Raw genomic sequence first — 16033 nt, 5'->3', positions numbered from 1 at the left:
ATCAGTTAAAATGCGAGCTAAACATTCTTCCCCATGGTTGTGCGCTGTGTTTGGGACCCGCCACATGAAAAACGCCCCCAATGAAGACAAATTCTGGCTACTTGTCGCATTTTACACTGGGCACATGCAAGCTCAAGAAGCACTTATTTAATATGGGTCAAGCTTCTTGTTTAAACCTAAGTAGACCTTAAGTCTCGGTGCAAGGAACAACTTATATTTACCTATCTATTTATTCACCTTCCCCACCTCAATTTTAATGAACTGCTTATACTTATTCAAACTTATGCTTATTTACTCTTTACTTCTGTCAATTGGCCCAGTGTTAGTTAATGCTATGAGGATGACACTTCAGCTCTGTGTCAAAACTTCTTCAGTCAATTCGGCCAGCCTTGTATGTCGAGTTCAGTAATCGGTTCTAAACTACCCAGAGAACATATTTTAGCCAGCCCAGCGTATAGACTTGTCAGCTTCAGTCTTTTTTGTAGTGATATAAACTATATTTTTGAAGAACTCTAATGGTTGAGACCTTTAACGCATGTCTTCGTCAATGGAGACAGGAAGTGGCACCGATCTAAACTGCCCATCCCACAGACATATTGTTGTTACAGATTTCATAAAGTAATATTAATACATTTAAAAATATAATTTTTAAATGTTGAGCCATTCTATATTCTCACTTAAAATAATATAATATTCACTATGTTTGCAATCTTTTGTTAAGTGGATAATCTTTTTAGACAAAAACTCCCGTTTAAACAACACAGAAAGCGTTTAAACTCAAATGAAGAGCACAAAGAATGAACCAGCTTTTTGCAACATTTTACGAGTACTTCAACTGTTTGCATTCCCAACACACTTCGGAATGATGTAAAGCAAGCGAACAGTCGAAAACCGTCAGTAAATAAAAAGTAACTAAAAATTGAACTTCTGAAACACTCCGGAGACCGCTGTCTAACTGCATGTGGTGTGGTGAGCAGAGATTTTATTTTTTTTTTATGATTGCTTTTGTTTTTATAATGTTGCCATATCTGCTGTTCGTCGTTTTTTCTACGTTTTATGCTGTGAATGCCGCAAAGTTCTGCTCGCTTGTTTTTGTTAACAGTGATGTGTTTGTTTTAGAATTTCTCTGTGTTTGTGCAGATTTTTGTTTCGATTGCGCTACAACAAAAACTGCACCACAACCTCCTACAACTGCTGACACAATGCAATGCAATGCCCACTCGAGCGGCGTTTATTCGAGCTCCACAACTTTGTGAGCACGATAAGGGTTGCCGATTGTTGCTGTTGTTTTTGCTTGAGCTGGTGGGCTAGCTTGCGGTGCTGTGGCATGCCTTAGCTGAATTGCTGCTGTTGTTATTCGGTTTGGTTGGCTGGTTGTTTAGCAGCTTTAGCTCATAATTCAGCTTAAATTATAATCGTGATTAATTTCCCACAGCAACGAGCTTTACTGCCCCGGCCGCTGCTTCCCGTGTCGGGTTGGAGCGGCAATGCGGAGCGCCACGATTTGTACTAGCCGCAGCTGCAGACGCATAACTGGACGTAATTTACTGAGGCTTATTTGTTGCAACGATAACAACAACGACAAAAAAATACCTACAAAAACAACAGCAATTGCTATAACAAATAATTTCACACAAATCCTATTGCAAATTTAGCACTTTACGCCGCATTGTTGTTGTTATTGTTGCTATTAGTTTTTGTATTTTACTCAGTGTTTTAATGTGCATTTGCAGCAATTTCGATTCACCAACTATTTTTGGTTTCGAACTTTTGACTATGATAAAGCAGCAGCTGCACTATTTAAATGCCAAACCGAATTTCTGTGGATTTTCATAATAAATTTTTATTTACCGTAATGTTTAATTGTGCATAAATACTGTTTTAGTTAATATTTGCTTGCCACAATAATTAAGTGTGTTTTGCATTCACGCAACCTGTGGTTTATATATATGTACATATGTATATAATAAAGTATAGATTAGTTATATGCATGTTGCACTCAACAATGTTTCAAATCTAAACGAAAAAGTTTGAAATTACAACAATACCACTAAATTTAAGAAAAACTTTACAGAAAAAGTAGAGAAAGTATACATGGATGGAGCCTTGCTCCTTGCCACATATGATCTTATAATTCAATCGTAATGATCTTCCGAACAAAGTTTATCCGAGAGTTGGAAAAGTACTCAATTATATACTCAATTGAATATCGATCCGTGATAGTGCCATAAAAATCAGCCAGATTCACCTCTATCCCACCCTTCGCGCGGTTGTCGACTGGGCAATGGGTGTCGCTGCTTACAATGTCAAGATCTCAAGCTGTCTCCTGTCAGAGTCATTACATTGCAGACAGACGGTTCCTAGCGAAGGCTAACGTATTTTTCCAATCATTCTCTTATGTTGGACTGCTTTATATGCATACTCAGAAGTAAGTGAATGGGTAATACAACAGCCATTGCTAATGAGGTACCTGGCGGTAGGTATAAAATACTAGAAGTAGAGACCTGCGAATGAAAAATCAAAATTGAGGACAATAAAGAAACGAAGCGGAGTGGTATAGTCCAAAGGTCGAGGCGAGGCGGCTACCACCAGCGTTCACAGTGAACGTGTACGGCTAAAATCCGAAAACGATATCAACATTTAGAAACCCATGCATTTTCTACACGACGATTGAACTAGCTACCTGGGTGCAAAACCACCGAGTAAGCGTCTGCGGACCCCACGGTATGATACACTGGGGGAGGTATCGATAGTGAGGCCGCAAAGTATGTTCAAATTCGCGTCAAGCACAGACATCCTAAAGGATGACTACTCCTCTTGGGCTTAACAACTGAACTCTATCTGATATCGCAAAGGACGAAACTGGTATATGCGTGGCTTAATGGCCTATCAGATTAACTTAACATACGTATATATCATTTGCAAGCGAATATGGTTACTAGTTAAATTTATTTTTCCACCGAATCGAAATACTACTGGCATGAAACGGAAATGAATGACTAAAGCAAAAAAAAATTTAATTTCAGATGTACCATAACTATAATACTCTTTACAGGTACATTATCTTATATCATAAAATGATTTGAAAAGAACTTAATTTTAATCAGTTAATTAGAAGAAGCTATGTGCATGTGGCAAATAAGATATCTCGTCAAATGAAAAAGTTTTCCTTAAAAGTACATAATTCCTATCTTTCAGTTAGTATAGTAGTCCGATATAAGCCTTTTTGAACAAACCAACAGTTTCTTGAACAGAAATGCAAGGTTTCAGACCGATATCTGAAAAACTGAAGAACTAGTTCCCTTATGTACTGACAGACGGTCATCATTTATATATGTTGTACTTATACATTATATACAGTATTTTCCAATAGAGATGATATCATTTTTAAGTGTCATTTTTAATGAACTGTAATAATCGCAATTTGTCAATTTCAAGCGATCTCAAAAGTTGTCTGGAACTGTCTCAAATCACAACCTGACAGATTTTGAGAACGGATTCGGGCATGTATCCGTAGAAAATTGTTCTCACTCATAAACTGAAACCATTAGATCACCGTACATGGCGTGAATTTGCTGACTTTGCCATGAAACAAATTGAATACGATAACTATTTTTTTAGGAAAATCATCTTCTCCAATGAGGTCCACTTTCAGCTAAGTGGTGCGGTAAATAAACAAAATTGACGATTCTGGTGCATAGAAAATCCACAAATTACTCGAGAACAACCATTTCGTACACCTCTAATGACAGTTTAGTGTGGTTTTTGGTGCTGTGGAATCATCGGTCCATACTTCTTTTGAATTGAAGCTAATGACAGCGTTACAGTCAATAGAGAGCAGATGACTGCAACATCAATGAAACCTAAGTTTTTATGGTAGCAATTGGTGTAAGTTGATCTTGGCAACATCTGCTTCCAACAACACTGGGCTACTTGCCACACAGCACGTGCAACATTCAAATTATTGAGGAAAAGTTTGGAGACTCGATTATTTCAAGAAATTATGACATTGAATGGCCTCCAGGAAGTTGTGATGTTGACGCCGCCCCCGCCCAATTTCTTTGCCACGTCTGTATCGGCAGAGCAATCTTTTCTTTTTCTCTTTTCGAAGTTTTTTCGAAGTTTTAATTCGCGCGCAACTAAACACTTACTAAAAAGTTGCGCGCGCTCTCTCCTTTTGCGACCGTACAGCTATACAGACGTGGTAAGTGTTTGTCCAATTTGTTATTTTATAAATACATATATTATATGAAACCTTTTGTTTTATTTAACATTTTGTGGAATAATTGCGCCAACCGTTTCCCCACGGCCAACCACATCATTGGAACGAACGAGCACCGTGCTCCACCACCCGAATTATCATTGGTCCTTCGAGCCGGATAACAGTTAACAAGTCGATTTTTTATTAAAGTGAAAGTGCATAATTTGCCCAATTTAGCAACACGCAAGTTACAGCCAAACATATTTTGGATTTGTGCTCTGCAAGCTAAAAGGCAATAGATTGGTTAATTTGTGCATCATTTATGTACAAAACCAATTGTGCTGTGTGAAGTGGAGACCAAAACTTATTTTTGGCACTCTACCCACAAAATCAAAGCACAAGATTGCAGGTAGTATTGTACTTCATTTAAGTACAACAACAAATACACCTGGCAAATGCACTATTTCACTTTACAAAAAAAAAACACACTCTGTTATTCGAGAAAAGTTATAAATTTCTTGGACGCACAAACCTCGTCTGGAGCGTCAACAATCTCTCTCGGTTTTTTTGTTTTTTTTCCTTGTGGTTAATTTGAGGCTAGTCGCTCAACTCTGCCTTTCCATATATTGCTCGAATAGCAATAAAGGCAAGCAGCAATAGCGCAGCTGCAGTTTCGCGAGTGCAAACAAACAAAAAAAATTACAAAATTACAAGTGAAGTGAGAAATTAAAAAAAAGTGAAGTGAGCGACAACAAGAAAGCCAAGCAGCTAAGTCTAAGCAAGGGAGAGCAGCACCTGCAAAGCAGCACCGGCAAAGCAGCATAGGCAGAGCAGCTAAGGCTAAGCAACAAAGGGAGAGCAGCACCGGCAAAGCAGCACAAGCGAAGCAGCAAAGGCAAACTGCAAAGGGAGAGCAGCACAAGCGAAGCAGCAAAGGCAAAGCAGCGTAGCAGCCAACCCAGAAGGACACCAACAAGCATAAAGAGTGTAGTGGTGAATTCGAAATAGTTCGAATAGCCCAGTGAACAAAAGACAAAGTGAATATAAATCAAATAAGTGCTTGTGAATTTTTATCTGTATTTATACATATTTGGATTTTAATAAAGCAATTAAGCACAAAGCAATTTTGTTTGTGTACATAGTCGAAGACTAGGCGTGCTAGTGCATTGGGCCGATTACCCAGCAAGCACATTCAAATTAAATTTGGGAAAAATACTTTGAAAAAATACTTCATTAAATTTATTAACTTTTTGTTCTCTCGAAATTTCACGCTTTATAAAGAAACAACGCACTGCCTATCATCAACTCAATTTGTAGTTTGTCCGTGATTGGTGCTGCAACTTTTCAACCTTTTGCAACATATTTGCAAATATTTTTTAAATTTTAATTTCAAAGCTTTAGATCCGAATTTGTGCAACATTTTGCAGTTCCGGTTCAATTACACAATGGAAGCCATCAGAGCATTTAACACAGCTGCCGACGCTCTACTGGAGTTTGAGGAGTCTTTTACTCCAACAGCAACCAACCAAAGTGCCTACTCTCTAGAAGTACAGCAAACTGAACTGAAATCTCTGTGGGCAGAGGTAAAGTCAGAATACAAGTTGTGTTTGCCAAAGGTGGATCCTTCCGACACAAGCTCAATTGACGACATTAAGCTTAAATATTCAAGCTGTTACCACGCGTATGTGTGTTGCGCGGCCTTGATGGGCGAACACATGCACAACCTCACGGCGTTCAACCAAAGCCCAACTTCAAATTCTACGGTGATTCAACCTGAACGGTTACAACAAACGGTAGAACCCATGAGGTATACCATCAACTTACCGCCATGTGATACCGAAATATTTCATGGCGATGTTTTACAATGGCCCTCATTTAGGATTTATTTGCCGCCATTTATGGGAATAACCCAAGGCTATCTCCGGTAGAAAAGTTATTCCATTTGAATCAAAACGCGAGGTGAGGCAAAAGATATCGTTTCGAAAGCGCCATTGACGAATGACGGATTCGCATTGGCTTGGAACAATTTGTTGTGTAGGTATGAAAACAAGCGAGTGCTTGTTAACACACAATTAAATTTATTGTTCAAGCTCCCGCACATTTCAACAGAATCTGAGACCGAACTCAGAAATTTACAGCGGGAGATTAATAGCTGCATTTCAGCTTTACAAATACATGGCATCAATGTAGATAGTTGGGATGCCATATTTACGTATTTGTGTTCTATCCGACTCCCGGATTATACACTGTCGCTTTGGGAACAATCTCTGGATTCGGATTCAGAGATCCCAAAATGGGTTGACTTAGACAAATTTCTAACCAAACGGGTTAAAACGCTTGAGAGAGTATCAAACCTCAAAGGCGATTTGGGTACTCAACCCAAGATTAAATCGGCTGATGGTGAAGGTCGGATACCAACCTTGCAGTCAAGGATTGATCCAAACCCATCAATTCCCATCACGCCAAGACAAACAATATCAAATGTAAACTGTGCTCATCTCAATCGCACATTTTGAAAACTTGTCAAAGATTCATTGAGATGCAGCCTAATGCACGATTAAATGCTGTCAGAAAACTTCACGTCTGCTTAAATTGTTTATCGGACTCACATGAAGTCAAAAATTGCAAAAGTGTGTTTAATTGTAATAAATGTAAACAGAGACATCACTCCATGATTCACCGGGATCAGAGTGAGGAAATAACTCAGATGTCCGACAGCACAAACCCTACTGAGATTTCTACTAAATCTCATGTGGCCTCTATTAAGGCCAATATTTCAAATGTGCCTACCAGTCGAAGCATGCTCTTAGGTACAGCCATGGTGACCGTATGTCACAACGAGAGCACCTTCATTGTCAGAGCCCTGATTGATTCAGGATCTGAAGCCACCTTCGTAAGCAATAGTCTGCAAAAACGCTTACATCTGGCAAGCAAAAATATCAGCGCGCGAGTTTCAGGATTGAATAATACCGTATCAGGACGAGTTCAATCGGTATGCTCGATTACAATTGGCTCGCCCCGTAACAAAAGTTTAAGACTAGAAGCGGAGGCATTGGTACTGCCAAAATTGACTGGACTGCTTCCATCCAGATCAATTAACTCTTCAATTGTTAAAAGGATACCCAATATCCCCTTAGCGGATAATAATTTCTATACGAGTCAAAAGGTTGACTTGTTGATCGGAGCAGATCTTTACCCGAAAATTATACTAAACGGGGTAAAATCGAAAATTTTCGGATCCATCGCTGCACAACGTACGGTGTTCGGTTGGATTTTAACAGGTTCCGTTCCTCCGAAGAAACAAAAATAAATGGTAAAGGCGACAGACAAAATTCAACGATAAGTCAACAACAAACAAAAACTCAATTTTGTAGCGAAAATAATACTAATTTTATATTTTTACAACAGCAACAACATCAGCAGCAGCAGCAACAACAGGATCATGCCAGCAACGATGGCAGAACAAATGATGCGCCCGGCTCATCGAATCACACCGATACACATGGTGGCGCATTTCGAGCACCCGGCAGTAGTCCGTGTCGCAACAACGCAATTCGATGCCACACCTGCAGGCATTCCACGGCGGCCTGCACTCGCATTTGTTGCGCAACCAGCAACATGCCGCAGCCGCAACGCAACGAGAATCTGCAAAAGCAAAAAATCGGAAGAATCGTGATCCCGATAAGCTCTTCTTGCTCTCACTCTACGCGGAGATCAAACGTGTGCCCGTTGAGATACGACTCGATGTCAAGGACAAACTCATGCAATTGCTCAAAAAAAAGCAGAAAAAACCACCGGTGAAACAGGAGAAACCCCAATCACAAACACATGCACAATCCACAGCGTCGTCGAGCAAACAAAGTACGACCACCACAGGTGACAAGATACAATTGTCACACAATGCACAAATAACGCACAGCAGGTCCCAGCTGCAAAGAAATACGAGATGACTGAAAAAGAAGCATCGCCACAATCTAAAGTCCAACGCATGTCGGCTTCAGCCGGAGCGCCACCCGCACAACAATAGAAATGGAAGAGAATTCATTGACAATCGGCACGACGTATTCGGACCTCTCTCAACCGTGTGAACTGACGCCATCAGTCACGCAAAGCTCTGACCAACGAGGCCTCTCCCGCATACTACACGCCCAAGATCGAGTCAGACTCGAGTCGTCTCGCCGACTTCGGCGTGCTGGTAACTTCCTTTTCGGATTGGCGGCATGGTGCAACGATCGACTGAGACTCGAATCGTCTCAGCGACATTGTCCGGACCGAACCAGACTCGATTCGTCTCGTCGGCCACCCCATCCGAAGTGAAGGCATGGACGAGACGTTCGTCGTCAAGCAGATACACGCAACACTACCTTGGCAGCAAAGAATTGCGCTGTCACCAACCGCTTTAATAAGAGCTCAAACTGCAACCAGGTTCATAACGCCGACGCCAATATAGAACCTATATAAGACCATTCCAACAGGGCAGCGCCAGTCGATGTTATTTTGGGATTGGACGTTTACTACCGGCTCATGTTGCCAGAGTTACAATGAGCGGCAGTGGGTCAACTCATTGCCCAAAATACGACACTGGGATCTATAATATCCGGTGTCGTATAACATCGGCACAATAAAGTGCACTGGCTGCCAACGCCTCTCACATTCACCACCTACCAAGGATCGAGTTAGACTCGAGCCGACCTCGGAAGGTGGTGACTTCTATGCAAAATGGCGGCATGGCAATGACCGACTGAGGTTCGATTCATCTCAGCGGCATTTCCCGGACCGAACCAGACTCGATTCGTCTCGTCGGGCACCCCATCTGCAAAGAAGACGTGGAAGAGGAAGTGCAGGAGCCAGTTAGTTAAGTTAGTTTTAAGTAATTGATTGTAAACTGCATTTGCAGTAATACTGCAAGGCGGGGAGAATGTTGACGCCGCCCCCGCCCAATTTCTTTGCCACGTCTGTATCGGCAGAGCAATCTTTTCTTTTTCTCTTTTCGAAGTTTTTTCGAAGTTTTAATTCGCGCGCAACTAAACACTTACTAAAAAGTTGCGCGCGCTCTCTCCTTTTGCGACCGTTCAGCTATACAGACGTGGTAAGTGTTTGTCCAATTTGTTATTTTATAAATACATATATTATATGAAACCTTTTGTTTTATTTAACTTTGTGGAATAATTGCGCCGACCGTTTCTCCACGGCCAACCACATCTTTGGAACGAACGAGCACCGTGCTCCACCACCCGAATTATCATTAGTCCACTTTTTTGGGAGGTCGTGGAGGCCGTTTGAAGGATGTTATATTCAGAACTTAATTACATTAATTGTCTTTTTCATATGACATTCAAAATGGTAGAATATTAATTGTGGAAGTGTTTTTAATCGAATGAATGACATATTCTCCGCTCCACTTCTTTGGAACCAAATTTGCTGACTTTAAGCTTTCGCCTATTAGTGGGAGTGGTAATAGATCGGGTCCATTTATTTTCAATATCATTAACCATAGAGCAAGTATCATATGTACCAAATTTCACCAATATACTATCTAAAATAATACTCAAATTACACTGTGGAACATTTTTGGGATTATTGTCAGGGGGGTGAGAAATTCCAATTCAGGGTGATGGTACTAGGTCAGTATAATAAAACCCTCAAAGGGTTTGGGGTTCGTATGTGTCAGTTTTTTTATGACCTTTTAAATTTTTACCTTGATGTTTTTTCGCTTAGTTGTAACATTTTGGCAAAAACGTAGTTTAACATAACTCGCGAACCACTATTATCTATTTTTCCAATCCATTAGACGGTTATAGCAGCTTTTACACATTATATTTGGTACCCAGTTTTCGTTCACTATAACATAAGAAAAAATTTAAAAGGTCATAAAAAAAAATGACACATACGAACGCCAAGGGTGAGGGTTTTACTATACTGACCTAGTACCATCACCGTGACTTGGAATTTCTCACCCCCCAGATTAGCTGTTGTACTGTGTTATCACTCAGCATTGTTGATGGAACATTTCCAAGTGAACTCATTTTTATATTCAAAAATGTTTTGTTCACATGATAGAGAAAATAGTTTAGCATTAGCTTTTAGTTTTGAGTTCAAGTTGGTACTAAAATTTTTGATGCAATCCCAGGAAATAATGGATATACAATCATGGACAGAGAAAAAGCACACTTTAAAAACAATTTTCCACGTTTGTGTATGGCTTGACTTCAAATTTTGGAAAAGGTTTCTGTGGAGCGATGAAACTAAGTTCAACCGTATTGAAACGGATGGGAAACCATTTGTCCATCGTCCCCAGGTGTCAGACGTATAACTCCAGATACTCTACAAAAACTGTAAAGCACGGCGGAGTTAGCGTAATAGTCTAGGGAGCGTTTTCCTGGTACGGTGTTTGACCATTGGTAAGGATAGATGGCAGAATGAACCAATTTGCTAATCTCGCGTTCGAATCGATGCCAGTGAATTGGATTTTTATCCATGAGGTTCAAGGCACGCAGTAAAAAGTGTGAAGAACTGACTCACTGCAGAAAGTACTGACGTCCTGAGCTGGACAGCCTAAAGACCCAATGCAAAACCGATTAAAAATTTATGGATCAACGTTAAGATACAGATTCTTCTTCTTTTTTGGCGTAGACAACGCTTACGCGATTATAGCCGAGTTAACAATAGCGCGCCAGTCGTTCCTTCTTTTCGCTACATGGCGCCAATTGGATATTCCAAGCGAAGTCAGGTCCTTCTTCTTCCTCTCCTTCCCCCAGCGGGTACTGAGTCGAATACTTTCAGAGGTGGAATGTTTTTGTCCATTCGGACAACATGACCTAGCCAGCGTAGCCGCTGTCTTTTAATTCGCTGAACTGAATGTCAATGTCGTCGTATATCTCATACAGCTCATCATTCCATCGAATGCGATATTCGCCGTGGCCAACGCGCAAAGGACCATAAATATTTCGCAGAACTTTTCTCTCGAAAACTCGCAACGGCGGCTTATCAGTTGTTGTCATCGTCCAAGCCTCTGCACCATATAGCAGGACGGGAATTAGGGGTGACTTATAGAGTTTGGTTTTAGTTCGTCGAGAGAGGACTTTACTTCTCAATTGCCAACTCAGACCGAAGTAGCACCCGTTGGCAAGAGTTATCATGCGTTGGATTTCCAGGCTGACATTGTTGTTGGTGTTGATGCTGGTTTCAAGATAGACGAAACTATCTACAACTTCGAAGCTATGACTGTCAACAGTGGCGTGAGAGCCAAGTCGCGAGTGCGACGACTGTTTGTTTGATGACAGGAGATATTTCGTTTTGCCCTCGTTCACTGCCAGACCCTAAGTTACAGATTACCAAGAAAAAAAAATCAAAAATGCCGAAGATATTTGGACTGGAGTTAAAGAGACATGGTAGGCAATTCCACAAAGGAGGTGTCAGATATTAGTGGAGAGATTACCATCACGATGCCAAGTAATTTCGAAAAATTGTAGGCACACAACATAATACTAACTTTTTGAGTGCTCAAACGCTATAATACTTATTAGATTTCTAATAAATGAATTTAATTTCCGCAGAACCAGCCTACCATGCTATTTCTATGACTGCAGTCAAATTTTGCTGAATACTATACTTTAACTCAGTGTTCTGATGAACTCCTCGTTATTATAACATATCGAGGATGCGTTGGAAATACTTTGAAGATTATCAAATTCCCAAAAGACTTCCTGGCTGAGAAATTTGAAAGTTTTCCTCGTTTTCAAATCTAAAAGGTTTTAAAATAATGCACAGGTCTCACTGGACCCTAAAGGCTAGCTTCTTTGTTTGTACAAAGCTTTCTCCCAACAAGGCTTAAAAACTAGTCTTAAAATAGAATGAGAAAAACTCAAATTAATTAAACCGCTTTGAGGCTGTTACAATGTGAAGCTACTAGTTTTAGTCACTTAGGCACATTAAGATTATACAAAACCCAACGCTGCCGCCTTGTACTTACCATCGAAAGACTTAAACGAAAGTATGCTTTCGCAAGAATTACGAAACAAAATCGATAAGCATTAAATTCCGAGTATAAATAAGTAGTAAAGAAGGCAAAGGAACTTACCATTACCGGCAGCCAAGAGCAAAAGCAATCCGCAAGTAATTAAGCACTGCGTAAAATTGCTAATCCCGTTGCCACAATTGCTGCTGACACCGCACCGCACTTGGCGTTGGCTGCGCGTCGAGCCAGTGCTGTGTGTGTGCCGCGCCGACGTTGACATCTTCACCTCAGGCGACGCGTCACACTTGCAGGCCTGCAACGCGTGTGACGGCAGCGATAACGCGGAAACCGCAACGGAGGCGCACGACGACACGAAGCCTCCAAGGGCGCGGCTAAGAGGCAATTTCATTGACCGCAAATTACAAGCAAACACTTGGTCGCACGTTTTTACGACCGCAATACACCGGAGCGTTTCAATCAAGCGACCGGCAGGCAGACAGACGAGTGGGCGAGCACTTCAAGGTGGCGTTGTGCGCGTACGCCAGAGTGTCAAGCAAAGTCAAGTTGTATGTGGCACGTTGTCTTGGCGCAGCAAATGAATTGAACGGATCAAGCAGCGCGCTAACGTATGTTATTACGTCTGTTTGTATGTTTATGCATTTGCCAATTGTGGCTTAAGCTAATGCGAGCACGTTTCGCCGCAATGTTGCCACAGACCGCAACGGTTAAGATACGCACCGCAAGCAAACACCACTAAGTTTGTACACAATATATGTACGTATATCTACACTAGTTTCTTGTTTTTGTTGTTGTTTTGGTTATATGCTTATTTTTTCGCACTCGCCACACGCGTTCACTAGCCGAATTATTAGTTTTTCTTATTACATACGCACACACACACACCGCCAACGCCGCTACTTAGGATGTGTGGCACGTCTAATGCGGCTAATAAATGATCGAGCGCTCGTGAAGGCTGCGGGAGACGCGGCGCGCCCTTGTGGCAGCACGTTTGCGTTTATCTGTCGGCGGCAAAATTGAAAAATCACAAATTGATATTTTATGACAGACCAGCAGGCGGACGCGGCGCGCGCACAGACATCCAGCGAAAGTTGCGTTTGCAGCGCGACGGACGTGTTGTCGTTAGAGTGGATAGTTTTTGTTTACTCTCTTACACACTGCGTTTTTATATGTGTGCATGTGGCTATAAGCACTACTTTTGCTGCTTAAGATTTTTTCCTTCTTTTTGGTTACGCGGCACTCAGCTAACGGATACACACACTTTTATTTTGACGGCACTCGGCTTCAAGCAAAAAATCCGATTTCACTTTATCCCTTTGGTTATGCCGTTATGCCTTAAATTGCGTTTGCGAAAATAATAATTTAAGACATCACTGTTTACACGCGCGTTCAACACTTTTGTTGCACATGCCGCAGCGCTGTGTATTGCTGCTATATTCAATTTGCAAAATTCAAATGCCACAATTTTCACTCGCGCACTTTCCGCCGCACATACTCACACACACACATGCATGCACTTGCACTGTTCGGTGTCTGCAGCGCGCTGATAATTCTGTGTGGCGGATGCGTGTTTTATTTGAATTATGTGGTCTTGCGCCGGGCGTCGCGTTATGGCAAGCAGCTGATTATGGTTCTGCGGTGAACAACTAATAAATGCAGCCTTCGTCCGCTGACAGATGCGCTGCATCCGCTGCCCTACTATGGGTTTTATGCTAATAATTACCGCTGAATTTTTGTTTTGTTGTAATTTCGTAATTTGTTACTGCAGCTAATGCCGTCTTTGTGTTGTAGTTGTTGTTATTGTTGTTGTTATTATTGTTGTTGTTATTATTGTTGCTGTTAATGCTGTATATTGTAAGCTATTACAAGCGCATACAAATTAATTAGCTTAAATCTGCGGCCACAGCGCGCGCATTATTAATAATTTCCTGCCGCAAAACACTTTCGATTTTCCCGCATCACTACATGCACATGTATTTAGTATATTTTATACACATATACAACGTATGTGCTTATTAATTGTGAACTGTTTCAATGGTTTTTAGTTTATGTTGCATGAATAGTTGTAGATTTGTTTAAATCTGTAAAGATAAATTTTATTAGTTTTCAATTATAGTTGCGCTTTTGAAATTAAAGCAGTCTCAATTTATGATAAATATTTAAAATTTGTGAATTTTCTTTGCATTCAGTCTAGTATCAAGCACAAAACTTTAAATTTTGTGCTAAACAATAATTTAAAAACTTTATTTCCTTTGAGGTCATTTTTGTTATAGTTTTATTTGTTTTTAAATAAAACCCTCAATTATTTTTTTTTATTATTTTCTCCATTTTAATTATTTTTAATTAATTTTTTCTTTAAGTTCTAAGAAAACAATTTTTATTCACTTGATTATGATTTATTTTAATTTATTGTGTTTTATTTAATTTTTTTTTAATTAATTGATTTCATTTCTACATATTTCACCAATTTTTACAACATATTATTTTATTATATTTTATTTATTTAATTTTTTAATTTATTTTTATACATTTAATTTGACTTTCTCTTGATGTTTTATCCATTTTTTATTTAATGTTCTTCCATTTTATTTTGAGTTATTTTGTTGTTATTTAGTTTTTTTAATAAAATTTGGATTCACTTTTATTTATATTTAATACATTTTTTCTTGTATATTATTTTATTCTATTTTACTTTGTTATATTTTATTTTTTTATTTTCGTTTATATTATACTATGTTTTTCTTAAATATTATTTTCTCTTTTTAGTCAATATTCTTCTATCAACTTTTATTTTATTTTATTTCATTTCATTTCATTTAATTTATTTTATTTTTATGGATTTTATGACAGTTAATTTAAACCCTGAATTTTAATTTAATTTTTTTTTATTTGTTTTATTCTGTTAACGGTTAAATTGTAAAATTTGTTTTTATGCATTTGATTTTATTTTAATATTTTCAATTTTAATTTTTTGGATTAATCTCGATTTAATTTCATTTCTTTACATTTTTATTTATATTTTATCCATTTTATGGTTCAATATTATTTTCTTTTGTTTTAATTAACTTACTTAATTTTGCTTTATTTTATTTAATTTGCATTTTTCAATTAGTTAAGTTTTTTTTAATTTTTATTATTAATTAATTAATTAAATAATTAATAATTAAATTAATTTTTATTTTTTTTTTTTTGTTTATTGTCCAATTTTTGAAATAAGCTCTTTAATTTATGTAATCCAATATTATTTATTTTACATATTTTATTTTACTTTATTTTATTTCATTTTTTTTTATTTAATTTAATTTTAATAATTTTATTTCGTTATATAATTCATTTAACCCAATAATTTTATTTTTCTGCATTCTTCCATGCTCAAAATTCCGATCTATGATTTGTTCAATTCAAAAAGTTTTTGTTTTTGTTGCAAAAGCTTCACTCAAAATATTTATACGAAAAATGGCACTTGTGCGCTTCACAACACTCCATGTACACACACACACACACACACAGACAAAGTTTGCAGCAATCGTTTCTGCTCATTTCGCACTCCGTTCAGCTGTCAATTTCTGGCCACTCCTTCACTATTTCAAAATAAAATCCCGTCTCTGTGGAAGCATTGCTCATTTATATTTGACAACAGATGTTCGTTGTCTTTTCGCTGCTTGTGTGCACTATTTTATGTGTTTTTTCCATTTCATTCGTTTTTTTTTATGCTTTACTGCTCTCTGTATTTGCTTTCAAACAAACTATGATTATTTCGGTCCTTTTTGACGTTTTGTTTGTCTTGTTGCCAATTCGTTTGCTTTCTCAGCGCAGTGATTTTTGTTTGGTTTATTTTGCTTGTTTTTGCTGTTGGT

General features: G+C 38.8%; 1 protein-coding gene across 5 annotated transcripts in view; it reads right to left on the bottom strand.

Annotated features, from left to right (window-relative positions):
* Positions 1 to 16033, bottom strand: part of LOC120777855 — a 223317-nt gene that overhangs the window by 119218 nt on the left and 88066 nt on the right. For all 5 annotated transcript variants that reach the window (XM_040109398.1, XM_040109416.1, XM_040109407.1 and 2 more), the window contains one exon: positions 12282 to 14257. In XM_040109398.1, the coding sequence (XP_039965332.1) occupies positions 12282 to 12567 (286 nt within the window). In that variant the 5' untranslated portion in view covers positions 12568 to 14257. The remainder of the gene's footprint in view (positions 1 to 12281; positions 14258 to 16033) is intronic.

This window comes from Bactrocera tryoni, chromosome 1 (genome assembly GCF_016617805.1).
Source record: "Bactrocera tryoni isolate S06 chromosome 1, CSIRO_BtryS06_freeze2, whole genome shotgun sequence".
Lineage (NCBI taxonomy): Eukaryota > Metazoa > Arthropoda > Insecta > Diptera > Tephritidae > Bactrocera > Bactrocera tryoni.
This window is presented reverse-complemented; position numbering and strand designations above follow the sequence as displayed.